Here is a 27,970-nt window from a genome sequence, read left to right as displayed (position 1 = left end):
AGTCTTGATCTATTTTGTAATTTGAAAACTCTTAAGAGTAAAAAGAAACCCCTTAAACAATGGGGGAAAGCTGCCTAAAAACAACAGGAGTCTACTGGCATTAGGTTTCTTAGCAGCAGCAGTAGTTATTAGAAAGCAGTTAGGCAGTTCATTCAGAGTTCCAAGTTCCTAAATCCAGAACTTTTACCAACCAAATGTTTATTGAAGTGTGAGATCAAATTAAAGACAATTCCAGAAATTTAAGGACTTGGGAAATTTACCTTTTTTAACTTCTTGAGTTTTTACCTAGAAAAATGAAATAGGAGATAAAGATGAAATGAGATCCGAGAACTGGATCTCTTAAGACACCACTAAAAATCCCAGGATCATAACTGTGCCATGGACATGGTTCAGGTTAGAGCAGGAAGTCGAAGTGTTTATGAAGAATGTTTTCAGAAAGAAAGTAAAAGCCATTATATAAATTGTGTGCTGGCATTTCTTGGTGTGTTAAGTAAGGTGAAAGGCAAATCAGTAAGAAAGAAAAGGCAGGGACTGGTGGGGGTTACAGTGTGATATTCTTGGTGGTAAACCAGATTGAACTCAGGAGCAGCTGTAAATGAGTCTTGAATAACTGGTGCACAAAGTAAAAGAAGACTCTTGAATATGCATTCTCTTGTGAGAATACCATATATTTTGAGAGCTGGGGATGGGGAGTGATAAAAAGCTAAAAGAAATGTTCAACTAACGTCTTAAATGCAACGTAACAGGATCAGATAAGAGAAAAACCTGAAGAACTTTATATAATAGGTTGGGGTTGAATTTATCTTGTTACAAACAATGGAACAAGTCATTAAGAGCCATGTCTTTTGAATAGGATGTGTTATTGACCAACACACTCTACTTAGGTTTTCTAAAAAATAAAGTGTGACTTTTAAGCTAGCTTATTAATAATATTGAGAAAACTTAAAGATGTATTTTTATGATCTTAACAAATAGATTGGAAGACTTGATTCTGTTAAGGTATCAGTTCTACTCAGATTAGTCAAGACAGTGCCTATCTTATTATCTTCAGGCTTTTTGTAAAAATTACCAAACTGTTAATTTCATGTGGAAATGCACAGGTTTTGGAAGAGCCAGAACAATTTTGAAAAAATTCTCCCTGATTTAAACATTTACTATAAAACCCAAGACTGTGATATTGGCATAAGATAGACAAATCAGTGGAAAAGAGGAACAGAGTAGAGGTTATAGACCCAAATATTGAATATACATACCGATGTGCCTGTGTCCATATTTTGTAATACACTTTTTTAATTCTCTCATAATATCTTATGATATTAGGTGCTTTTTGGCTTTGTTCTGTTGTCAAACTATGCTGCTCAGAATATAAATATTAAACTGCTAGTGTATACAGAACGTTGTTACTGTGGGAGGTTTTGGATCTGCTTAGGAAGGTTTTATTTGTGACCTGTCTCTACTGCACCCCCTGGTGGTTTTTATTTCTTATTTGGGGTAACATGTAAATACAGTCTTCACTTTTGTAAGTTAAATTTTACAAAAGACTTTAAAACTTGTAAATGAATCTTCATTTAAAAAAGAAAAAACTACCCAGTAACTTCTGTTAACAACACTAAACCTTTGTGCTTGTGGTAGTCGTTACAAGAGTCGCTTAATACATGTTTCTGCATAGATAATTTTGTTATGTCTAGTGGCTCTTTCCAAGATACCTTTAAGATACATATTTGAAATCCTTTATTAGAGTAACCTTTCCTAATAGTTCATTCTATTGCATAGTTCTAAGTATCCTGTCATACCAAAAAGATTGGGGAATCTCTTTTTAGAAATAATACAAATAGTCAGAATAAGGCTGGAACATTTTGTGGTGCCAGAAATGAAGGAAGTGCTCAAAATGGCAATTGTTGAAAGGTCACATGGGAACCAACTTAAAGACCAAGGTGGAACAATTTGACTACATACATAAATAGGAAAAGGAACAGTTTTTTTTTAAAGGAGCATTCCAATTAATGTAGAAGGAAAAAGAAAGTCATTATTAGGCAAATTCCATAATAATAAAATCTTGCAGATAAGATCTACCAGTGGATGCTAAAATTAGGCCAGAGTTTTAGGAGAAATAAGATATTTGCATAGTTTTAAAAGTATCCCCCCCACCTGATTTTTTTTTTTTAATACAAAGGGAAAGATAGTAGATTTTATAGTAGAGAATCCGCCAGATCCCTCATTGACTGGGTGATCAAAATTAACATCTCTAATAAAAAGACGTTGACATCATGAACCCCTTAATACGATGCATTAAGGACATACCATTTCTGTAGTAGTCTTTCCCCAAATGCCCAAATCGATTCTCATTATGAGAAAACATAAGCAAGCTCAAACTGAGGAATGTTGTACATGACACTGGGTCAGAAGTTTCAGGGTCATAAAAGACAAGGGAATAATTAAGAGCCGTCATAAATTGGAGTTCACTAAGGAGAAATTACAGAAAAGTTAGAAAAATAATGGAGTTCTCAAATAATTCTTTACACAATTTCCTCTGATGTTAACATAATGTTAACATCTTACAGAATCATAATGCAATTATCAAAATCATGGAAAAAAAACCTGGTAACATTTAAAAGTTTTATTTTTCTTTTCCAGGATTCTAAATAGGATTCCCCATTACATTTAGTTGTTTATCTTTTCTAGATGTTATAATTGACAGAAGGATTTAAAAAGACTTGCTATATTTTGTTTTTCCTGTTAAATATTAATAGACTAATAGGTAATACATTATTTATGAAGTGGCTATTAAAAGAGTTTCCTGAAGGAGCAATAATAGTCTTGGTGCTGTTTGCTACGACACAATTACTGGGACTGCCTAAAATTTGAGGAAAGTTTATTTTTCTACTATTCAGCTTATTATTTTCCTTTTGATTTGAGAAACCTTAGAAATCACCTAAAAAAACTTACAAATTGCTTTTACCATGGTTTTTTCTTTTTTTAATCCTCACCTGAGGATATGTTTACTGATTTGAGAGAAACATTGATCGGTTGCCTCCCATAAGAGAGATTCCCTTATAACCAGGGATGGGACCTGCAACCTAGGTATGTACCCTGACCAGGGATCAAACTGACAACCTTTTGGTTTCTGGGACAACACTTTAACCAACTGAGCCACCGGCCAGGGCAGTTATTTTTACTTTTAACTATTAAGGGTAGAAAAGCATCTTGTTGTGAATTTAGTAATAACAGCACCTTAAGAGCCAGAGACTAGATCTCTGCTATTTTGGAATCTCTTAAATTCCTTTTTCTAAATGAGAAAAATGTACATATAATAAACAGAGATAATTGTTTCTTAAGCTGAGAGGGTAATGAATGAATATGCAACCTTTTATTTCTTAATATTATATTGCTCTAGTATTAATATGTCCCAGTTTAAAGTATTTATTAAAATTTACTGTGGCAACATGAGCTCTCTAAAAGTAAATTCTTAATAAGATTTTTGAAATCACTTGTCAAAATGAGTAACCATCTAGATACCACATTTATCTCTGAGTACCATATTTTGCTGTATATATGCACACTTTATTGCCCAAAATTTTGAAGGAAAACTAAGGATGCACATTACACATGGGTAGTACATGAAATACCTTGTATCTGTTCTTGTGTTTTGTAATTATTTGTTACATAAAATTTCTTGTACCATAATATGTTCAAAAGTAAATGCTAAAGTTCCTTTATAATACCAAAACTAAATATCTAAATATAAATAAATAACAAATTGAATTAAAAAATTAAAAGATTTTTTCCCTGAAAGTTGGGGCCAGAAAACATGGGTGTTCATTATACACAGGAGTGCATTATACTTAGCAAAATACAATATGTCATGGTGGGTAAGGTGTCAGCAATTTAATTTGGTGTTTTCTGTGGAAGCAATTCATCAGTTTCTTAATAACTACTTCATGAACTCATGCTAAAAGATCTAAGTTTTTAATCTCTTGCTTAACTTTTAGATTATATATATATATGTATACACACACACAGGTGGGGCAAAAGTAGGTTTACAGTTGTGAGTACATGGAACACAGTTTATTCTTGGTATCATTTTCCATATGAACAACTGTAAACCTGCCTCCCCCATATGTTATTTTATGAGATTCTTTATTTCACTACTTTGTTTAATTTAAATTGAATATTTAAAGTAGCAAAATAAAGGTATCCTTACAAAAGGGTCCTCCAAAGGTATCTTTACAAAAACTAGAATAATAACATGTGTTCCAACTTGGCAAAACCTATGAAAAACAGTGTCTGAGTCATAAGATGAGTCAGGAGGGTGAGGTTGGGGGGCGGGGGTTGGTCCATCTGTTTTAATGGAGTATGGTCCTAAGCAGTAGGAAAAATCTGATGAAATTTGATGCCAAAAGTTGGAATTTGTTCTTTCCTATTTAACTTGTACTACGTGAAGATCTGAAACATTTAATGGTGCTGCCACGATGGGTTAGATCTGTCGTAGAGATAGATCTGCGTTTAATTTGTAGGCGATTGGAAATGCTGAGACTGTTTTGTACTTCAGGGTGCTTTTACTTCTGTAACATGTCTAGTCTGCGGTGCTGGCAAGTGGGAGTGCTGAATAACTGCTTCTGTCCCGACAGTAACAACCAAATAAGTCACTGTTCCATTCCTAAAAAAGGAGTGTTTACCTTTCGTTTTAGAAAGCTAGCTTTCTTAGATCTTGGCTTTTTTTTTTTTTTTAAGATTGTATTTATTTATTTTTAGAGAGAGGGGAAGGGAGAAAGAGAGGGAGAGAAACATCATGTGTGGTTGCCTCCCACATGCCCCCAACTGGGGACCTGGCCTGCACCCCAGGCATGTACCCTGACTGGGAATCTAACTGGCGACTCTTTGTTTCTCAGGCTGGTGCTCAATCTACTGAGCCACACCAGCCAGGGCAGATCTTGGCTTTTTAAAATACTCATTTTATTTAGGTGCAGATTCCTTCATTGCTCAGCTAGCCGCAACAAGATAGTAAGTACTGAGTAATCTAGTGTGTTTCACTCATCACCATTGTAGTCCAAGCAGGAAGGAAGGGACAAAAAGGAGAAATAAATGAGGGGTTGGAGAATAGATAACTGCCATTTTTCAAACTATGCTGACTTCTTAAGGAAGCTCAAGGTGAGTTGTGACTACATGGGATATGTGAGAATGGTGGTGAATAGAAGATTAGATGGCGCTTGTTCCCTCCAAGTCATACTTCAGGGGCTTTTTAAAAAGCCAGTTATTGTAGCTCCTGTGCAGGAGCTACTACTATAAAGGACACATGGACCAAATCAAGGGGGAGGGTAAAGGTGAGGGAGGGAGGTGGGATTGGCTGGGGTGGGGTGGAGGGATGGGGAGGAAATGCAGACAGCTGTAATTGAATAACAAAAATTTTAAAAAGAGGAAAAAAAACCCTCATTTAAAAAAAAAAAAAAAGCCAGTTTATCGTCAAGTTAAGTATCATCACTGGCACCTTGCTTTGCCTTGAGGAAGGTTTAAACAACTCATCCAGAACAGGTGTCAACAAGTTTATTTCACACGATATTTAAAGCAGAAGAAAGTGAATAGATTTGAAATGCTGCTTTTTAAGGGCTTTTGCTAGAGATTGCGTTCATGATACTCATAACAGCAGGATATAGTTAATATCTCCTTTTATTTAATGAGGAGAATTAATAGGGGTTTCATAAATGGAGTGTTAAGGTAAGGACATTCCAGCAGAGGATTTATAAGGAAATGCATGCATAAAATTTATACTGTCGAAGAATTGTGCCAAGAGCATTGCAACTAAGGTAAAGGTAGTGGGGGGGGGGTGGAAATTTAAATTGAGGCTAAATATTATCAAGGGCCTAAGACTTTTTATCCTGTAAGCTAGCAATTTGGATGAATATAACTTTTAGTAACAGGTGAAAGATTTATACGATCTGAAGAGAAACCAGAGTGTAAATATAACTTTTAGAAAGATTACTATTCGACAGTGCAGGAAGGGTGGATTGAGCCAAGTATATTTGATGATTTATGATTCATTTTTATTATTATTGGTATTTTTAATATTCCTTACTCATCAAGACTGTGGAATGCTGTCTTCTGAATTAGTGGGGTTTTTCAGGTAATTGAAAGATAATGCTTTAAGCACTTCGGTTTCAGTTTTGTAATGTAAGTTTCTAAACTTACTCATGTCCCCTCCTCAGCAAATGGAATCTCACAGATAGTCTGCATAAATATTGCGGCACTGCATTTCTGCCTTTCCTCTTTTCCATTCATGATATACTCCAGCTACTGTTAAATGAAATGACTGGTTTGTCCACATGCTGTTTGTTGTGACACTGTCATCTTGCCCTTTCCACTTGCAATCTACTTTAGTCTTTTGTTATGTTCAATTTCCTCATCACCTTTTGTAGTCTGTAGTTTTAAACTAAGGCAAACTAAAGATTGCTAGAAGAAAATAGTAAACCCTTCCTTGGTATGTACCTAAAATTAAGGCAAGCCTGAAGAGGAGGTAGCTTTCAGATACACCTGTGAACTTTGAGAAACCGTTCTGAAAGGTTTGCCGATTGGTGTCTGGTTAGATAATTAGTTTTGCTTTACATACTGATGTCATTTTGATCAGTAAGTTTAAAATCCAAAACACTCAGAAATAATACTCATTTAAAACCTTTATTGAGCACTCTGGCTGGTATGGCTCAGTGAATTGAGTGAGGGCCTGTGAACCAAAGGGTTTCCAGTTCAATTCCTGGTCTAGGGCACATGGCTGGGTTGTGGGCCAGGTCCCCAGTAGGGGGCATTTGAGAGATAACCACACATTTGTGTTTCTCTCCCTCTCTTTCTCCCTTCCCCTCTCTCTAAAAATAAATAACATCTTTAAAAAAATTAAAATATCTTTTGGGCACCTGTTACACTTTTATACAGTGTACAGAACACCGTTGAAAAAGTCATGGACTCTGCCTTGAGGTGGGCGAGACACGTATGTAAGTCCAAAGCATGTGTAGGATTTAATTTATTAAGTTTGTTTCCTCCAGGAGTAAGAGTATGTAATAGTATCATGGAAAATAAGGTTTATTTGAACAGTTCTGCTATTATCCATTTATTTATTCCATTAAAGAAGGAATATTCTTTAGTAAAAGGATAAAATGCTCTATGAAGTTAATGTGTTCATGAAGTGTATATTTGAAGTTTTGATTGGGTTATTATATCTGTATTTTGCTGTTTGAAGCAGGATTTAGATGAACCGTTAAAGAACATAAAGGCATTTCTGCTAGGATACAGTATATAAATTCCTGAAAACCTGACATGCTGCAAAATCATGTCTGGGAAAAATGTGGATAGGGCAGACCACTCCTTACGTAGCTTTGTAACAGAGTACTAACAAAAACCAACTTGATCTTTAAATACTAAGACAAATTACCTCTGGTATTTGTATGAAGCCCATAGCCGTTCACTTATTAGCCTTAAACTGGGGCTTGTGCTTCCTATTTTGAGATACAGGTTCTTGAGGGCATTTGCTTCAGCAGAAACTAATCTTGTAAAAATTAAATAATGAACCAGGATATAGTCACCTTTGTTAATTGCTTTTTCAGGATGGGGCGGGGGACATTTGACCAGCAGAAGTGGAAGATGAGAAGTTGTCTTTGCAGCTTGTTCATTTGCACCTTTAGTTTTCACCAGATAACAATGTTGAAAAGCCTCAGGGTTCTTAAAGCCACTAAACATGCTGTTATTTCTCTAAAGAGAGATACTTGTTATTTTTCTTTTTTTTAAGGTTTTCATATTTTATTAAGACTTTCTCATTAGCTTGAGAATACTTGTACCTGATTCCTTTATAACATTGCAGGAAAAACCATCTGAGAATAGCCCTGGCCAGTGTGGCTCAGTTGGTTGGAGCGTTGTCCTGTGGACCCAAAGGTCATGGGTTCAATTCCTGGTTTGGGCACATAACCGGGTTGTGGGTTTGATCACTGGTTGGGTCACATGCTGAGAAGACAGCCAGTCGATGTTTCTCTCTCAGGTCGATGTCTCTGTGTCTCTCTCCCTCTTTCTCTCCCTTCCTGTCTCCGTAAAAGCAATGAAAAAAATGTCCTCACGTGAGGATTAAAAAAAACTTTGTGAATCAATGATATTTCTGTGCTCTGCTGGTACCACTTCTCTTCTCTACCAACTGCTATGATACAAATTCATGTTGGAGCAGCATCTTGTAGTTGTACAGTATGTGCTTCAGTAGTGCAGATAAAATTAAGTTCCTACTCCACTTAAACAATTTTAGGTTTTAAAAACATACTTTACCTTTTTTAAGTTCTTATAATGAGGGTGCCGTATATATTTGAAGTTTCAAAACAGTTTCAATCTCAGTCTCTAATATCGTGGACCGTAATTCATGGATACTTAGTACATAATACATGCTCTAGAAGAGGGCCCTTACACCATCATGGTAGCGCCCTGGTCTTGGGCCTGTGGCCTCCAGAACTGTAAGAAATAAATTTAATTTTCTATATATTATTTCTATTAAGCCATGATCAAAGTTATTTATGTGAATTAGTCTGATTTTTTTTAAAGGAATGAAAATAATAATGTAATTTAGAAGAAAGTAAAGAAACCTTTTTCAAGAATGCATTATGATAAGAGACCTGATAATTTTGACAGATTAATTATAAACTAATGCAGACGTTTTTAAGTTTAGTTTTGTGGGTTGTGGGCTGCTTTTTTCTTTCCTTTTTTTTTTTTTAATCCAAAGCTATGTTTAATTTGCTTGTGCTTTAGAAAAGAATATCTCTGAAAGAATATTTTAAAAACTGGCAAAATTGCCTCCAAGGAGGGGAATTGTATATCTAAAAGGTGGGATGAAAGGTAGGCGCTGAATTTTGAACCATGCTCAAAATTTGAAACATGAACTATTAGAAATAAGGTAAAATTAAAATGTAAACAGGTAAGTGAAAGTCAAGGTGCTTAGCCTGGGCACAGGACGGAGATTGGTTTAGCCTGCCTGGTAGGAGCCACCTGACTACCACGATCAGCTTAGCATTGTCAATCCTATTTGATACTTTGGTGTACTCAGCATATTGTTGGCTGTATGTTATGGCAGGTGCAGACAGACAAAAGGGTAATTAAATAAAAATATGTATGATGTACTTTCTCTGTTATATGGAACTAGTCAACAGTGTATTTAATGCTTTAATTGGAAATTAAATGGTTAACTGCTGGATGTTTTTTCCTTCTAATTATAAAATCATTTTGTAAACTGTACTCTTTTTGTTTGCTTTTAGTTGATGCTGATGAAATTAAAAGGCTAGGAAAGAGATTTAAGAAGCTTGATTTGGACAATTCTGGTTCTTTGAGTGTGGAAGAGTTCATGTCTCTGCCAGAGTTACAACAGAACCCTTTAGTACAGCGAGTAATAGATATATTTGACACGGATGGGAATGGAGAGGTAGACTTTAAAGGTAAGGAAATAGTTTGACATCATAAATTACAGTCTTACAGCTGTATGTACATGAATGTTTGAAAAATTTTAGTGTTTCAATGCCTTTATATTATTGGTAATCTTATAATCATAGATAAGTTAAAATCTCAAAATCTGTGGGATATGAACCTTAATGAAGTAAGATGTTTTAGTTTTTGGTTAATAAATGATCAAATTGTCCTTATAAGGTAATTTAAAAAAATGAGATTTAGTATTTCCTTTGTTTTGAGAAAATTGGTCTCGCTTTAGGGAGACAACACATTAGAAGCTGCATTTTTTTTAGGCCTTTTATACAGAACAAGGCATACACTAAGTCATCAATAAAAAATAAACTAATAATAAGGGTATGGGCATTACCATAAAAAGGATCAATTTAGTTCATCTAGATTTCACAAAGACACATGGCGGTGCTTTTGCTGATGTTAACACCATGCATAATCTTATACTTGATTCTGTACTTTAAAGCAGTGGTCCCCAGCCTTTTTGGCACCAGGGACAGGTTTCGTGGAAGACAATGTTTCCACCAACCAGGTGGTTGGGGATGGTTTCAGGATGATTCAAGTGTATTACTTTCAATCTCACCTCCTGCTGTGCGGCCTGGTTCCTAACAGGTCTGGATTTGTACCGGTCTGCAGCCTGAAGGTTGGGGATCCCTGTTTTAAAGTAAATTAACATTTCCTTCCAGTGGGGAATCAATAGATTTTGATATTTCAGTTTCAGGAACTGAGCTATGTAAGTGAAGTGATCTAAAAAAGATTACAATAAACTTTTAGTGGGCAGTGAAGAAAATCACCATTTTCATAAAACTTCCAACAGTTTGTCTAAGTAATTGTGAATTTTGGAACCAGAAATCCAAAATTACTTTTGTTGGGAAAACCAGGTATAATTTTTTTATAAAACCTTCTTTTAGGAGTCATATTTTTAAAGAATAAAGTTAAATAGCTTAAAGAACATGGTTTTGAGTGTTATGCTATGGGATACATAATAAATATTTGTTAAGTTGACTTTAGAGAACTTCAAGTTTTCAAAAAAATGTAGAACCTTTTTTGTTGAGGTTTCAAATTTGGCACTTTCCATCTTAAACATTGCTAAGTATTTCTTTCGCAACAAGAAAATACACTCTTGTGGGCATGTTTTTTTTTTGTGTGTGTATTGGGTATGTGTTATTTTTCTATTTAAAAAATTGAAACTTCTGACCTATGAACATGTTTTATTCTTATTCAGAATTTATTGAGGGAGTCTCTCAGTTCAGTGTCAAAGGTGATAAGGAGCAGAAGTTGAGGTGTAAGTACTTTTCTTCACTGAGTTTTTCTCTCTTATACCACAACTACCCCATACTGCATTATAACCTCTTTTTAAAATATTCTAAAAGATATCTTTTATTCCTCATCCTTAGTAGACATAATAGAAATTTTATATTCTGGAGAAAACCCTTTTAGGACATTTGTAATTAGTTATTTTTAACAATGTGTCATAGTTGCTTTTCAGTTGGATAGAAGGAATAGAATTTTCGTCTATTGAAAATAATCATATAAACTACATATCTTGGATAAGAGGTTTTTTTTAATGAAAGGGGGGAAAATATTGTAATGTGACTAGGTTAACTTAGTTTTATATATACTGTTTCAGAAATATTTAGCCAGAAGCCTACTATTTTGGTTTATGTAGGTAGTCTCTATTATAGTGAATATCTGATATCTTTTTAGATTATTCATTTCTTAACTAGGGAGACAGTTTATTCAGTAACATTCTCTGAAGCATGGGATATATGCAAATATCCTTTGCAAATGAACTTTTGATATAAATGAGAATAATAATAACAGCAAGTGCTACCATCTGTTGAGCTTTTACCACGTGTCAGACATTGTTCTCAGCAATTTACATGTATAATTTCATTCAGTGCTCTGAAGAACCTGGAAACTAGGAGCTGTTATTAGCCTCAGTTTTATATGTGCAGAAACTAAAGCTTAGCAAGTTTAAATAATTTACCTTAGACTACACTTAGGGACCCAAACTCCCTGGATTCCATTGCCCGTGCTCTTAGCCAGTTACGGTATGTTAAAGTACGCTGAAAAGCAACATCTGTGTGTAGAAAGGAGCCATCCTCATAGTTACAAATCTAGGTGTTTGGCAACTGAACTGTTTTCTTTCTCAGTGAAAGTATTCACTTGTGATTGCCTTATACTTGCCATTGATTTCTTTTCTTACTGTTTTTTTAGTTGCCTTCCGGATCTATGACATGGATAAAGATGGCTATATTTCCAATGGGGAACTCTTCCAGGTGCTGAAGATGATGGTGGGGAACAATCTGAAAGATACACAGTTACAGCAAATTGTAGACAAAACCATAATAAATGCAGATAAGGATGGAGATGGAAGAATATCCTTTGAAGAATTCTGTGCTGTACGTACAAAATACCTGATTCTTAATTAGTTTTCATTTAAAAAGCATTTTAAAAACCACTTAATAGAGAATTCCTTACAGTTATTTTGCCATAGAAATTTATGTATCTCATTTTTCCTAATTGCCCCCATTTAAACTTTTGAAGTGTTTTTGTTGTAATTGTTAGTGAATAACAATGATTAGTCTCAACAGTTAATATAGGGGTGGGTGGACAAAAGTATGTCTACAATTGTGAGTAGGCGAAACAAGTTGTTATTGTATTGTTACTAATTACTGCATTATTTTCTATATGCACAACTGTAAACCTACTTTTGCCTGCCGCAGGAGGTAGATTTTCTCTCTTTCCCATTGTTTAAATTTAGATTATGCAAGGAAGAAGGAATTACTTTGATTGTATGTTATGTAAGGACTGAGGTAGCTACTTTGGCTCTTAAGTAGAAGATCACACTATCCTTTTTAAAGTATCTTCCTTCATCTCAGGGGAATATGGTCTTTGCCATTTCATTTCAAAAAAGTAGGGTGGTTGCTCTAGTTAAAGAATGGGCTGGGTCTTTTCAGAAGAGTGTTAGGCTTGAGACTTGAGATTTTGAAGTGTTGAAAGGTGGTGCTGCTACAGGTGTTGCCAGGTCCTTTACCATTGTCAGAGATCACTGAAGGACTCCCATGGATTGGCCTCTTGATGGTGTGGGGCGTGAAACCAGGCTGGTAGTGGCATCATAGAGAGCAGCCAGTTTTCAAAAGAAGGAAAGAAAAGAAGAAATACCAAGCCTTGAGGGAGCAGAACAGAAATGGAAACCTCTTGGAGTGATAAGGAAGGGATAAGTGAAGAGTACTTAAATTAAATATGAAATGTAACCTAAAATTACATATAAATCATCTGTAGGGGATGGAAATTGAATTAGGTCTTTGGTCATAGAAATGATGCTATTCACACTGAAGACATGAGCTAAGCTTTGAGTTCATTTTCCAGTATTTTTGTTAAATTGCTTTAAATTTGTATTTTTGAGGGTCATAGGTCAGGAAGGGAGAAATGTTTTTCTTTGTGTTTTAAATCAACCTTTCTGAACATTGATTGATCAGGCCTGTAATTTTGGCTTTATTGAGTCCTTTTTATTCTGATTTCTCAAGCAATAACAGTGAAAGAGATGGAAAAGCTTTTAAAAGATCACATATAGTATAGTATGTATCTACTTTAAAATTTTCAGATTACTTAACATATACAAATAAATTTATAAATAGTGACAAAATTGAAGTTGGTGGACTGAACATAGGTATTCATTTTTACTTCCTCTCAAAATGCTAATTATATTAAATGGATTAAGAAGAAAAGATTAAGAACCCATAAGGACAAAGTGAACAGCAGAGAGGATAGCAACTTAATTTGGCAATTTATAAGTCACTAAACCGACTAAGCAGACAGGAGAAAAGAGGAATTCTAAGCTGTCAGCTTGGAAAGCGTAGAAGCAACCTGGTTTATAATGCAGAGAGGCCCAAAAATTAGTGGCACAAGATAACTGAAAGTGGGGGTGAAGGTGGGGCTTTAAACAAGGAAACAGCTTACAGTCTGTTTAAGAGATGAGAACACTAGGTCTCCTTCCTACTGTGTTCAGACTCTCTTGCCTTTTAGTGGGAGATTAGAAAGGGTGAAATAGAGTTTCTAGGCAGGGAAATGAGGCATAGGTGTGGGTGTGTGTGGGCATGTGTGTGTGTGAGAGAGAGAGAGCGAGCGCGCGCGCGCAAGCACGCGAGTGCAAATTCAGTGAAGATAAGCATGTTTGCATTTTGACAACTCCAGCCTTCTTCCTGATCAGACTCCCTGGCAACTGTACTTACTCCCTCCAGTCAAAAGATAGGAAAAGCCCTCTTTGGGAACTCTGATCTTCCCAAAGCAAAGGTCCCACCAAGTCAACTCACAGTGTAGCCCACAATCAACAGCCCCACCATATACATGAAGATTGCAGTGGCCTCACCACAGAAGCAGAGAGCCAAGGATCACCAAACATTAGAGGAGAACTTGTAATATGGAATAGAAATGTGAAGCCAAGCCCAGAAACAAAGCTTGGAAAAATTTTTTGCAAGCGCAGTAAAAACTTGAGAAATAAAAGGAAATCTGTCATTATTCTCAGGAATATAATATGTTGAATTTTTGAAACAAAAATTGAGTAATATATATAAGAGCTGTAGGAAATTTAAATTTAGAGAATCACTGTAGGAGATCTAATACCTAAATGCTCAGTTTTCCAGAAAGAAAATGGAGGGGAGGAAAGGAAATCATCAAAAATGAATAAAAACTAATGAACCAAAAGTAGTGAGCTTATTGACTTGAAAAGACTTACTAAGTACCCAGCATGGTATATAAAAATAATCTGGACCTAAGGCACATTGTCATGAAGTTTTAGTGGAATCGTAAGTGGTTCTATAAATTTCCAAAGAGCTAGGGTACAGCGGAGGGGGAGGGGCTTCATACAGAGACTCAAGCTTCATTGTGGCAAGTCCCCGGAAGTCAGTTGGAAAGAGGACGGCAGTGGAGCACGGCTTTTACAATTCTGAGAGACAGTTATTTTCACACTGGAATTCTCTACAAACTCAATCTAATGGAAGAATAAAGACCTTTTCAGGTATTCTCTTTTTGGGAAAAGAGACCTTGCAAGGTCTCTCTTTTTGGGAAACTACTGGAGCATGTGCTCCCACTAGCAGTGCGGTTGTAAGTCAAAAAAGGAGAAAATGTGGGATCCAGGAAGCAGAGGGTCTAACATGAGAGAGAAGGAAATCTCCAGGAAGATGGTGAAGGGAGATCAGAGATGACAGGCCTAGGTGGGAGCAGGTTGGAAAGCTCTGGGAGTGATCTAAAGACAATAAAATGGATAGAATTATATATGAATGTGTTTAGAACAGAAGCTTGAGGTTGACTTGATAAATGCATAGAACACCCAGCAAAGGGAAAGATCAGGTAATTACTAACTGTAGCCAGACATGTTCAGGAAGAAAAATTACCGTACGTGCTTCTCTTCTGCTGTAAATAGTATTACATAGTCATAATTAAAATGCTGAGTTTCTGTCTAATAAAAAATAAAGATACAACTATTGAAAAGGGGGGAAGTATATGGGGTAGGGAGATAGATGGGATAGATGTGTGAGAAAGAGCTAAATCTTCTGTAATGGGAAGTCAAAATATAGTGCTTTTAACCTTGAATACAACAAAAGAAGATGTAGGATTGTTATTTGTAGGTAAATACTGAAAATCAGCTGAAAATGATTCCCTGGTAAAAATAATAGAGAATGAGGGCAGGGTAGCGGACCTTCATAGCAGAAGTTGTACAAGTAATTGGCTGTTTAACCTGTATTTTTCAAATAAAATTTTAAGCAGTAAGTTTGAATTAAAAAATGATACAGAGCCCTGGCGGATGTGGCTCAGGGGATTGAGCCCCAGCCTGTTAATCAAGGGGTTGCTGGTTCAATTTGTGGTCTAGGGCACATGCCTGGGTTTTGGGCCAGGTCCCTAGTTGGGGGGGCATGTGAGAGGCAACCACACATTGATGTTTCTCTCCCTCTCTTTCTCTCCCATCCCTTCTCTAAAAAATAAACAAACAAAATCTTAAAAAAAAATAATACTATAAATGACAACATGGATTGATCTAACAAACATAATGTTGACTAAAACAAGCCAGGCAGAGATTTGATTTATAAAGTATGTAAAAGTATAAATACTTATTGTAAATGCTATCCTTTTTTAAGAAGTATAAACACTTTTTAAAAAAGTAAGTATAAAAGACCTAACTAATCCATAGTGTTAAAGTCACGAGTGTGGCTAAGTAATGTCCAGAAAATCTTATTCACCTGGTGGTACTTTAATATTTTCCAAAATAGACTGACTGAAGCCATGTTTGGTTTTTGAGGACAACTTCTACGGTAACCTGGTAATTACTTGCACTGAAAGGACTACGCTAGGGGTCCTGCCCAAAGCCTACTATGCACATCTTTGAGCTAAGAATGGTTTTTTGCATTTTTAAGTGGAAAAAGAAGAATGCAAGCAAAATTATACATGGCCTACAATGCCTAAAATATTTATGATCAGGCCCTTTATGGAATAAATTTGCCAACCCTTATCTAGAACACAAGAAGCTGCCTGTTCCTGGAAGAAAGAAGCCATGAAAATTCTAACTTTTTTTTTTTTAAAGCAACACAGCTTCTGAAAATGGTTAAAATAGTATGTTTTTATATTATAGTTTTGGTAAGATGTTTAAACTAATAAAAAGGAATGTCTCCAGCATGGCTGAGCTTGATGTGTTGTGTTACAGGTTGTAGGTGGCCTAGATATCCACAAAAAGATGGTGGTAGATGTGTGACTCTCCTTAAAGAGTCCCGCCCAACACTTTTGCTTTCTTCTCCATCTCTGAAGATCTGCTCAAGACGTCCAGCAATGCTCTCTGTGTATTTAAATGGAAGTATTTTTCTCTGTGAAGCCACATTTTCCAACATGAGCCTCATGAAGCCAACTAAGTGTTATTGAACTCTATTCTCTCAATAACTCAGTGTAGCACTTTAAAGTCTGAAGGACAGCAACACGAAAGAGCATATCAATGTGGTGAAGAAAGGGAGGGGGTTGGCTTTTTAATTTATTTTTCTTCATCTTTTATAACAAGAAAGTATCTATATATACATATGTAAATATTTATATATAGATATATGTAGCTTTCTATATGTGTAGTAGGTTGGCTTTAATTTAATATACTTGATTCAGAAACAAAATGATGAGTACAAAAGTGCCAAGCAGAACATAAAGCATCCTTACTTTTATTTCACACAGTTTTATATATAGGTAGAAGATTGTACAATTTGAGCCGGGTGTTAGGCCAGCTACTTTCCTTTTCCTGTGCTTTCTCCTTTGAGAGATTGACAAAGCATTTGTTAACGTCCTATTATTTACCTAATTACATTTTTGTAACAAGGGAGTTTGTAACTTTATTTATACCTATGAATATATTTCCAGGGACTAAGTCTCATTGCTGAGCAGCTTTTACTACATCTCTGCTTGAGGAGAAAGTATAGTTCAGTGCTACTGCCAAGAGCTTGTTCTTGTGTTCATATAGTACCTGCACAAAGCTTAAGGCTGCTTCATTCTGTTACAGTTACTTGGTAACTAGGAGCCATTACGTTTATTAAATGTCCCTAGTACTTGTAAGTTTCAGTTGTGATTTCATAAAGGCCTGAAGCTGTGTGAGGCAATCATAATTTAACTTAGACATTACTTAACAAAGAGTACCTGAAGTAAACATGTAACTGCATAGGGTATCCATTTATGACTTGGGTAAATAATTTGTCATTAAACCTATGTTTGAACCATAAAAATTCCCTTCTGTGTTTCAGAAGATTTGCAGCTAATATAAAAAACGGGTGATATTTAATGTGCATGTATATATCTAAACACTTACATGTATTTGTGACTTAAATGGAAGAAATCCTACTCATCTGTATGTCACAGAAGAGCGAAATTTTATCCAAATTTACACCTCTTGAATTTACCATAAACCATAAAGAGAACATGAGGTGTTCTTTCTTGATTTGCCCATGTTTGTAATGGATAACAATAAATTTGTGTGATATAAAAGTAGTGTATCATGTTCTACCACTTGTAATTGTCCCTTCCCTTTTCTGCAAAGGTACTGTTGGCTGGAAGAAAACATTTTGGTTAGCTTTCTAGGACAGTATTTCCCTATATAGATTTTCAGCAAAAACTGGTTTTGTAGTCAGGAGTGGAAAGGGGCAGGTTGAGTCAAGGTGAATGAACCTTAAATCGGGCACACCTGCTTGCCGTTGCTGTTCCTTCAACTGAGTGCTGCACACCATGGGCTCTGTCTGTGAGAGAGAAATCTCGGTGCTTGGTGTCCTTGCATGACATGGAGTTTTGCATGTAGATCGATTTAAAAATGTACCTCTTGTTTACATAATTTGCATAATTTTAAAAGAAAATATTGCCAAACTTTGGAAATGTTCATGTTCAAACTGAAAAATCTCCACTACATGTAACTTTCTTCCTCTGGATCAGTACGTGGCTTATAATCCCAGCCAGTGGTTTGATCTGTTCCAGTGTCAACTGCCATGTGCTCTGCTTCAAGGGGGAACTAGTCTTTTGTGAATTTTTTGTACATAAGTATTTGTTACAAATATTTTAGCAAATGCTTTCTATTTCTCTTGCTTGTGCATATCTTGGCTGGCGTTACAGAAAAATAGTGCAAACAATATTTCCTTACTGGGGAATGGGGTTTTTCCTTTTTTTTTTTTTTTTTTTAGTGTGTATGGGTGGGGGGGAGGGGTGGTTTATGTTGAATGTTTAGTTTTTTCTTCTGCATGAAACATCATGTTGTGGGAATCTTTAGAAAACTTCCTACTGTATGAATAAGAAAATAAAATATTTGGAACTTGAACACATTCAGTGGTTTTTGGTGGGCTTCCACAGCTATTAGGGGTCTTTTGGGGGGATAGTTTTTAAAAACCTGGTAAATTGATGTTTGATCTTTGTAATCCATAGGTAAAAATACATCTGCTTTATCACTGGGTAAAAACAGAAGTCATTACAACTTACAAAGCCCTACCTAATTGTTTTACTCCTCCTCACCCTTCCTCTGCTTCCAGCTGCTGAAGAGGCAAAGGAGATGGCGGTGTCAGGGGCCAGGAGGGGGAGATGGGGAGTTAGTGTTGCACGGGTAGTTTCAGTTGGGAAGGTGAGGATCTGCAGGTGCATGGTGGTCATGGTTGCACAATACTGTGAACTGTACACTTAAAAAATGGTTAAAATGGTAAATTTTATGTACTTACTACAACTTAAGAGTGAAAAAGAATCCATCTCTCTGGATAGTTTCCAGGACTTCAGTATTGTTCAAGCTCGTGTGTCTTGAAACATTAGTCTTAAAAAATTCCCACATGCTCAAAAGCACATTGCATTAGCTAACATTATAGCTGAAGTCTTCTGCCACTTCAACCTTTCACTTCCCTTGGGCATATGAATCTATCAGCTAACCAGATCAAATTAGCAAGTCCTTGCTCTCTCAAACCTAAAGATTTACTAGGTTTCTTTGACCAAGTAATTAACTTTTGCACAGAATGCGTACTTTACAAGTTGCAGGGTGACTGTGTACAATACGTTGTTGCATGTACTCAGTAATCTAACATTAAGCATGCTGGCCCAACCTTATCGTGGCTGAGGTGAGGAAAGTTGGGTCTCTTTCCCGGATGCTTGGTGAACATCTCTCTTCTCTACCATCCCAGTTCTGGGTAGCATGAGTTGAAGCCCAAATCTGGAATAACTAAGAAACATCTAGGTCTTTTTCCCTTATCAGCCACTGAATATTTAAGCAGATCCTCAGGCCCATTCTCCAGCCAACATGTAAATCGTTGTGTCAGAAACTGCAAGATCCTGAGTATCCGAAGGCAAGAGGCTTCACGGTGAGAGGCAGACATAACTACAGTGTAGTGTGATGGATGGCATAGAAACATGACTATGCACGGCTGAGGGTGAGGTGGTACAGTGTCTGGGCGGTACAGAATGCTTTCAAAATGCTGTGGTCCAGGTTAAGATCAACTATCATTGTGACATATTTTTGTCTGATTACCTCATCATCATTCCCATTCCAAAAATCCATTGGCTTTCCTCCAACATTTTGTCTCCCTTTCAAAACGGAAAGAGTACTGCTCCCCTTGGGGGAGAAATAAATGCGAAACCAGGGAGGTGCCCGAGACTCAAGGTGCTAAATGAAAGTTCAGTCTCCTAAATTTATGAGTAAAGCGATTCACTACCGTCATCCACATACTCTCTTCATGCTGCTGTGCTGCCAAAGCATAAAAATTATTTTGGTTTGGAAATTTTCCCAGCAATTTCCCATTGGATTCCAACCATAATCTATAAATACATCCAATCCCATGCAATGTACAAGGCTGTTTGGGACCGCGGCACACGTAACTGATGTAAGGGAAACAAGCTGAGGAAGAATACTTTTTCTAGTGCTAACATGAACTTTCAAGTACTGCCATCTTTAAAGTTACCAAGTTTTGGTCGGGTTTTAGAGATGTACAAGCACACGCGTCACAAGTTTAATGAAGTGAGTTCTTTCATTTAAAAAATGCATAAACCGAATCAAACATATTTAAATAGCCAGACACCAGTTAAAACATTCTATTCCATTTGAAGAATATATTTTCTTAGGAGTAAGAACATTCTTTTATCATCTTACTACTTAGAAGAAACCCTACATACACACTTACATAAAGAATAACATTGTTTTCCTCATGTCGACCTGTTGATACAGGTCTTTAATTTTAATTTCACAAGTCACAAAACAGGTACAAGAGTAGCCTTTTTGGTTCGCTCTGGCCAAACTGCTGCTTACGAGTGACCCGACTGTAAAATAGTGACACATCACCCAGTACTCGGGGCCATGATTCAGAGAGGTTTTCTGAGACAATACTTTAATTACAACTCGGAGAAGAAATATTCTTCAATTTAAAAGTAAAAAACTTATAAATTCATACAGCAAAGCAAGAGTTTTCCCTCCAAATGAGTTAGAAACTGCAAATCTGCTACATGTAATTTAAAATTAAAAAGGTAAGTTATAGTTAATGTTTAAATATAATCATGGTACTGAAGTTGGATACTTAAGTTACACTCAAACTTGCTGAGTGAACACTGTCAAACTTTTCCTTTTTGTTTATTCTTCCCGCTGAGAACTGAAGAAGGGAAGGAGACTTGAAGTGCCTGAAAAACCCTTCACGTGGCTTCTAGTGACCACTGGTGACGGGGAAGGTCTTCTCTAGAGTGCAAAGACAAAAGTCTGATCTGAAATCAGAATCGATCTGCTGCTCTGCTGGCCACAGCTCGAATATTGCCATAAACCTTTGACGGAGGATTTCCTGTGAAGGAAAGACAGCTTATTTATCTACAGAAAAATACGTATATAGAAGCTACATGGAAAATAGTCTTCAAAACTCTGAAAGAACAGAACATTTTCTTTTGGATCTACCTTAAATCAACAGAAGGCCTACAAGGAAACCACACACAAATATTCTTAAAAAAAAAAAAATCATTTTAAATCTTAAGAGCCAAAATATTTCAAAAAGACCTGGTCACCAAGGAGCAAATGGCTACCCCTGTAACTCTTGTCACAAATTACTGACTCTACTGCCCCATGTGGAACGGGACCAAGTGGATTAAACTGACTGATGCTGATCAGCAGTTCCCTCTTTGCTGCACCTAAAACATGGTGTTGCCTGACGTTCCGGAATGGCTCTTCTGTGCACCTCGTCGGGGGAAGGCAGCAAAGATTTAAGTTATACAAGCTAATAAACCCTTTCTCTTCTCTGACAGACGTGAAATCCAAGTAAAAGGATTCCTACCACCTTCTCTTAGTCCCACAAAGTGGCCGACCCGCCAGAGTTTCCACTTGCGCTCTCTCACAGTTCCCTAAACTGACTTGCAAATCGGGTTGAATCTATCTCCCCCCATCCTTTACTTTCCAGAGAAAATACCAAAGAAATAAACTGCTACTACCCAGGATGAGGTTGCAAATGGCAGTTCTTGCCATCTTGATGTTTTGGAAAGAGCCAAGAATGTGAACTTTCCTGCAAGAAAAAAAGTGAGGCAAGTCAGCAACAAAAAACATTTTCTTAAACTAAGCCCTGTAATCCACAAACTGAAAAATCAGGATACAGCCTCCTCAATATAGGTTGTGATGATGGGAGCAAAACTCTGCAAATATGCTAAAGGAGAATTTGAAACCCACACTTTGAAAGGAGAATTTGATGGTGTGTTTATTGTATCAAAAAATAGTCAAACCTTGGTTCTTTAATGTCTCACATGTCAAACAATTCAGTTCTTGACCAAGCTGTTCAGAGAAAAAGTCTCGGCTGTTGAACAAAACTTAGGTTTTTGACCTGACAACCCTTCCACGCTGATATCTGTATGATCAGTCGCCTGTATGATTTGGTTTTCAAACAAATCACTTCTCGAGCAGCATGAGCATGTGTCAGTTTTCTTACTGGACCCACCAAAGCAGTGAGGCAGCGGTGGGAAGGGAGGGAGTCTCGGGACACACAGGCAGCGTGATTTCCCTTCCGCTACACCGAATGTATCGGGAACACAGAGTTTTTAGTTTTATGTCCTGCTCACATCGTACTGTATTTTTCCAGATTAGCAGCTTATAAAAAATAACACTTATAGGTACATAATAGTCCACTTTATGGCTTTATTATAATTAATATAAATTGTTCAATTTATGGATTTCCAATTAGCCTATTTATAGCAAAAACTACAAAACAGTACATTCATTTTGAGTAGTGTAATTCAATTCGTAAAACAAAAACAAAAACAAAAAAAAACCACATAGCCACACAAGATATAAGAAGTAATTCAAAAGTAACATTATTAGTAATAGTACCGAACTGAAAACAACCCCAATGCCCACCAACTATGAATGGATAAACAAAATGCATACATCCACACGATGGACTGGTACTTGGCAATAAAAAGGGATTGCTGATGCATCCCAAAAAAAAAGGGAGAGACTCACATATGTTAACTAAAAGAAGCCGAACACTGAAGACTATATACTGTGAATTTCTCGAAAAGGCAAAACCACAGCGACACGAAACACTGGTACAAGGTAGCGCCTGGGCAGGGGCGGGGCTGCGAAGATGCGCGAGGGACCTTTGGGGTGGCAGAGCTGCGTGAGTGGAGCGGGGCTGCAGGGCTAGAACCCCCGCCCCAGACTCACTGAACTAGGTACTTAACAACAGGTAACTTTAATTCTACATAAGTCACACCGCAATAAGGCTGTTTAAAAAATTAACGAGTAAATTTTAACTTACAAATACACTTATAAATTTAATGATACACTACCCGTAATTTGACTGGCAAATCAGTTACATTTTTAGATTTCCAAATTAAAAAGCTAAATATGTTTCATTATTTTTTTAAATCCTTGACTGAGGGTCCATTGACTGATTTGAGAGAGAGAGGATAGGACACCAATGTGAGAAACATTGATGGTTGCCTCCCATACACGCCCTGACCAGGGGTGGAACCCATGACCTTTTGGTACACAGGGCAATGCTTCAACTAACCAACTGAGCCCACCGGCTAGGGCTATGTCTAGTATTTAAAAAACTTTGCCCCCGCTCCTTACTCCCAACTCTAGACTCAATTCATAAAAGATCAAAATTGTAACACACCTCTCCTCAGGTGAAGAGGGCTACCAATGTAGTAGTTATTCCTAGGCTATAAAAAATATTAGAGCCCCTCAGTTTAGAGCAAAGATGAGATGACTTCAAATAAAATTCTGGATTCAGAAGCAGGCAGACCCCTCCCGCCCTCCTCTCGGTCACCTGCTCTGCTTCCCAGCTTCATGGCATTACACCATCTCCGAGCCAACGTACTCCCAACCTGGCCGCGGTGCAGCTCGACCTCGCAGACCCTCATCCCAGCCTGACGTCCCGCACCCTTAAGTCAGTATCCTCTTTTATGTTTACATTGACCGTTGTCTCGTTTTCACCCAATGTGCGCTACTCACCTTCCTTTTAAGAAAGGCCTTTAAATACATATGTTAAAGGAAAGCCTCCCAGTGGCATTTAAAACACCCACTCTGTGCCCTGGCCACGTAGCTCAGGTGGTTAGTGTCATCCCAATATGCCAGGGTTGTGGGTTCCATCTGTCAGAGCATATACTGGAAGCAATCAATGAATGCACAAGTAAGTGGAGCAAGTGGCTGTTACTGTCTCCCTTCTCTCTAAAAACCAATTAAAAAGAAACGCCCGCTCTTTGTTCTCCCCTGACTTAATAGATTCCCATGAGATACTATTTAGATTTTCACCTGTCATGTGATTTCTTTTAATGATGTTTCTAAACATTTCCTTCCTTGCCAATTGAGAAAAAAGATACAATATCTAAGATTTTCCTAACTTAATCTGCTTTCAAAGTAGGTAACTACCTATTCATCCAGAACCAAATACTGACAAAGATTTAGTGGGAGAGTTATAAAAAAATACAATCCTGCCCTGGCTGGTGTGGCTCAGGGGATTGACTGCCATCCTGTGAATCAGAAGGTTGCTGGTTCGATTCCAAGTCAGGGCACATGCCTGGGTTGCGGGCCAGGTTCCCAGTAGGGGGCGCAACCACACATTGATGTTTCTCTCCCTCTCTTTCTCCCTCCATTCCCCTCTCTAAAAATAAAATAAATAAAATCTTAAAAAAAAAATCCTTATGACCTTTTAAAACCAGCAAAACAGCAAATATAAATTATGACAATGATTTTCTCAAGATCACATACTTACACATCAGCTAAAACTATCCGCGTCCGTGTCACATTCTCTATGGTGAACTTGGTTTTTCCTCCTTTGCCAGCGATTCTTCCTATTGCCCTTGACAGGTGGTCTCCCTTTAAGGGCTTCACTAAATGAGACAAGGAAGACCTCAAGGCAAGCCACTCCAGTACACCACCCACTTCCATGTGAAGTTCAATCATTAACAAAGTTTCCCCACTAACAAACATAAAACACAAATATTTTTAAAAAGCTGCTATAACACAGCTCAACTGATGCTTTTAGAAAGTTGTGCCACAAACAACAAAGTCAGCAATTCAAAAGTACAGTATTTCATAATAAAAGACTGCTATATACTCACCATCTGTAATTTCAAAAGACTCTAAGAAGAGGTCATCCAACCTAATTAGAGCAAGTGCATCCTACAATATAAAAACAAATACTGTGAGGCCCTTCCATTTAGATACCTGAGAATGAGTGTCAAGGTGAAATTCACAAACCGTAGAACTAGAAAACTCAAATTTGAAAAAAGCCCCAATCCACTGAAACATTCATACTAAATATTTTTCAAGCCTCCATTTCAAATGTCATTAAATCACTCACCTCCACCTGAAACCCGAGAATAAAGGCTTTCACAAAATCAGCTGCTTTTGTCAGAGCGCTAACATCCTTGGTTTCTTTACAAGTCTGTTTTAAAGAAAGGCACAGATTACAGGCGGGGATGAAAAATACTCTAACAGAATACCAGGAACGATCTTTTCCTTTACCGTAATTTCCTTCACCACCACCCTGCCCCAAAGTATTCTCTATGACCCAGTTTTTGCTGAAGTACTGTGGTTAATCTGCAAAGCAACACTTTCCCAGATCCAGAGGTAGACAGTTCCACCAAAAGACTGTCAAGTGACCGACTGTACTCCAAGACTGATCTGACACGGGGGCTGACACAAGACTCCTCCAGCACAGCCCAACTGCGCACACACTGGACTTCACTGTCCTCGGCCGTCCTGTAGATGCACCGATACCCAAGCTAGTCAGCCGTCTTCTCTTCTCGTTCGTAGTCTTCCCTGCAAGTCGTGATCTCCTGGCTCCAAGCATCATTTGCGCTGATGCTTCCCACAGCAGTAACTCCAGTGCTAACTACCAAGCACAATTTCGGCCATCTATTTGATAGTCACGGGATCAGCAGCTATTCATGCGCTGCATAGCACCGTAAGTAACAGGTACTACAAAGGTGCTTTACGTACTGCAGCTCTAAGTTTCACGGCAACCCTGAATATTGAGTGATACAAAGGCTTTTATATTTGAGGTACTTAAAGTAATAAAAGGTGAAAATGGTAAGATTCGAACACAGGTCTAATGTCAAAACTGTCATTTCCTCTATCCCACACAGACCTACAATCTAACTGAGGAAACCATACATGTGACAAATTTGAAACCATACAGGGTTGTGTAATGGGACATTTAAAACTAGATTCCAGTCTTAATCCTGTATGCGACCTTGGGCAAGTCCCATAGATACTATAGGTCTTCATCTGTACAATAAAGAGGTCAGCACAGGAGACCCTGAGAGATCCCTACTAGCATCAAGAGTCACTCATCAGCTTGATGACTTTGGCCAAGAAACTCCTCTGACCCTCAGTTTCCCCACATCCATAAGATGGGGCTCTGCCATCTACCTCACAGGGCTGTCCTTAGACCAAAATGAGGTAGCGCGTGAGTGCGAAAGCACCACTCTGTGTTTGGTGTACGACAGTATCAACAGATGTTAGTGGAACCCAAACTGACGATGCTGCAATACCTACGACAGCTAAGCACACTAAGAGTTTAGACACTGAAGGCATGACTGAAAAATGGACTGATCACAAAGAACTTGAGCTAGACCTTGAAAGATGAACGGAACAGAGGTAGGACAAAGGGTGCAGGGAGGAGAGGGCGTTCGTCAGAGAGGAAAGCTGCCCATGTGTATGGACAGAAAAATGTTCAGAGAGGCGGTACGGTAAACTTGGGACTGGGACTCCTACTCGAAAAGTTCAGTCAATCTTAACTCCTACCCTCCGGTGACACTGACGGTACCAGGATACCGGAATAAAAGCAGCTGGTCTGGGAAAGTGTATCTGGCTCTGGCACTGAGGGCAAGTGGTGAAAGCTGATGTAATGCAACGAAACAGGGGAAACCTGTAAGGAAACAAGTTTTGGCACGAAACATGAAAACCTGAACGAAAGTGGCAAGGAAGTCCACTGTCTAGTTCTACATTTTAAATCTCACCAACTATTTGGAGTAGCACCTCTCAACTTTATCCCATTACTCTAGCCCCTTGGCAGAGATGAGTCTATACACCAATCCAATGGCAGCATAACAATCCTCAAAAAGGAAGATTATAATTAATGCTGGTCTTTGATTCTGATACAAAATCAGCATTCAGAAGAAGAAGGCCAAAGTCAACTAATTTTGACTGTCTAACTCCTGGGCTGACGCCATAGAATGAATATATATGCAGAGAGATATAGGTAAGAAAATATAAGTAAAGGTATAACATGGGTATGTACATGTAAAACTTACTCCTAAAACAATACACTTTCCCCCCAAATAATACCACTAAACATATAGTGCATGTATCGCAGCAAGAACTTCACTCAGTTCATTCCTTACAAACTTCCGTTTCCTTGGCCTTTTCTCAGTTCAACACTAAACACTATAAAAAATATGCAAAGGCATAGCCCGTATTTTGGTATCATCCTAAACTCAACTTAGGAATTCAACTCTTATTTGTGTTAAATACTGACACTGAAGGCAAATACAAGGCATTTGAAAAGTTCAAATTCACTAAACTAGAAAGCTGGAAGAAAACCATTTAACAAAGTAAGTCCCACTGAGGAAAGTCTATGCATCCATTTTCATCCCCGAACGAGGAACCCTAGTACACTTGGAAATGGTCGGCATTCTCCTTACCCTGATTTCTACATTCCTCGATTTCAAGTTAAAGCGTATCTGAAGTCCCAAATGTTCTACAATAGGCGTAAATATCTTCAACCAGTTCTCTTTTAATGGTGTGTATCTGTTAGCTGGGACTGGAATTCTCCTGGTTTCTTCTTTCCCGTCCTGCAGTAAAACACACACAACTGAACTGTCTATAGAGAAATGGGAAGTGGAGCTGTAAAATAACCACCGAACCACAAGAAAAACCTACACCTAAACGAATCAAACTTCACCGGAGTCACTTAAGAACTGCACGCCAGAAGACCCCCTGCAGTATCCACATCACCCAGAAACCTCCAACTTGACCTCCCTCTGGCCCCTACCCTGTTCCCGTCCCAGGGTCCCCCCAGTACCAGGATCCCGTCCCCGGAGAGGGGCGGAAAGACGGGCCTCTTGGCGGGCCGGGCCTCCACCGTGTCCATTGGAACCGCATCCCCGCCTTCCCCGGCCGCAGACAGCTCTTTAGCCTGACGCTTCTTCGCCCGTCCGCCACCCTTGCGAGTGACCTGGGTGAAACCGTCCTCGGCCGCGGCGTCCTGCAACTCCATCTCGGTGGCCACCCTCAGGAATCTCCAGCCACAGCAGGCGCTTCCGGCTGGAACACGTGCGCGGTTGCAGTGCGCAGGCGTACCTCTCGTCGGTTCCAGCGTCCGCCAACCAGTCCCAGGGATCCGCCCCCTTTCTAAGAAGTCCCCACGCGGGGGACTTGAAGCCGGATTTTTGTGTCTGTTCGCTGTGTAGGATAACGGGCTGTCCTAAAATATGCCGTATTCTTATGGTCTCCCTCTGGCCCTGCCACAGCCAAAGCATTTCGTGATCT

General features: G+C 38.0%; 2 protein-coding genes across 2 annotated transcripts in view; one reads left to right on the top strand and one right to left on the bottom strand.

Moving 5' to 3' along the window:
* Window positions 1-18,292, top strand: part of PPP3R1 (protein phosphatase 3 regulatory subunit B, alpha) — a 57,674-nt gene extending 39,382 nt beyond the window's left edge. Inside the window, exons 3-6 of the mRNA XM_053923943.2 lie at window positions 9,267-9,443; window positions 10,688-10,747; window positions 11,683-11,867; window positions 16,166-18,292. Coding sequence (XP_053779918.1) covers window positions 9,267-9,443; window positions 10,688-10,747; window positions 11,683-11,867; window positions 16,166-16,213 — 470 coding nt within the window. The 3' untranslated portion in view covers window positions 16,214-18,292. The remainder of the gene's footprint in view (window positions 1-9,266; window positions 9,444-10,687; window positions 10,748-11,682; window positions 11,868-16,165) is intronic.
* Window positions 18,293-19,950: 1,658 nt separating this feature from the next.
* On the bottom strand, window positions 19,951-27,769 carry PNO1 (partner of NOB1 homolog). The gene is made up of 7 exons (XM_024552703.3): window positions 27,504-27,769; window positions 27,124-27,273; window positions 24,777-24,860; window positions 24,535-24,595; window positions 24,186-24,303; window positions 21,409-21,479; window positions 19,951-20,771 (listed from the first exon to the last, which is right to left on the bottom strand). Exons 1-7 carry the CDS (start codon window positions 27,696-27,698, stop codon window positions 20,704-20,706), a joined length of 747 nt encoding a protein of 248 aa, XP_024408471.1. The 5' UTR covers window positions 27,699-27,769; the 3' UTR covers window positions 19,951-20,703.
* Window positions 27,770-27,970: the final 201 nt, after the last annotated feature.

Source organism: Desmodus rotundus, chromosome 5, assembly GCF_022682495.2.
Source record: "Desmodus rotundus isolate HL8 chromosome 5, HLdesRot8A.1, whole genome shotgun sequence".
Classification (NCBI taxonomy): Eukaryota; Metazoa; Chordata; class Mammalia; order Chiroptera; family Phyllostomidae; genus Desmodus; species Desmodus rotundus.
The sequence above is the reverse complement of the archived record's forward strand: the minus strand, read 5'-3'. Positions and strand labels throughout refer to the sequence as shown.

Bases quoted from the DNA above. Each gene is read 5' to 3' on its own strand.
- PNO1 (XM_024552703.3), bottom strand. From the start codon at position 27,698: ATGGAGTTGCAGGACGCCGCGGCCGAGGACGGTTTCACCCAGGTCACT. The intron at 24,304-24,534 runs GTGAGTATATAG...TGTCTCATTTAG, and splicing joins GTCTTTTGAAATTACAGATG to TGAAGCCCTTAAAGGGAGAC. The intron at 20,772-21,408 runs GTAGTAGCAGTT...TTTCCTTCACAG, and splicing joins CATTTGCAACCTCATCCTGG to GAAATCCTCCGTCAAAGGTT.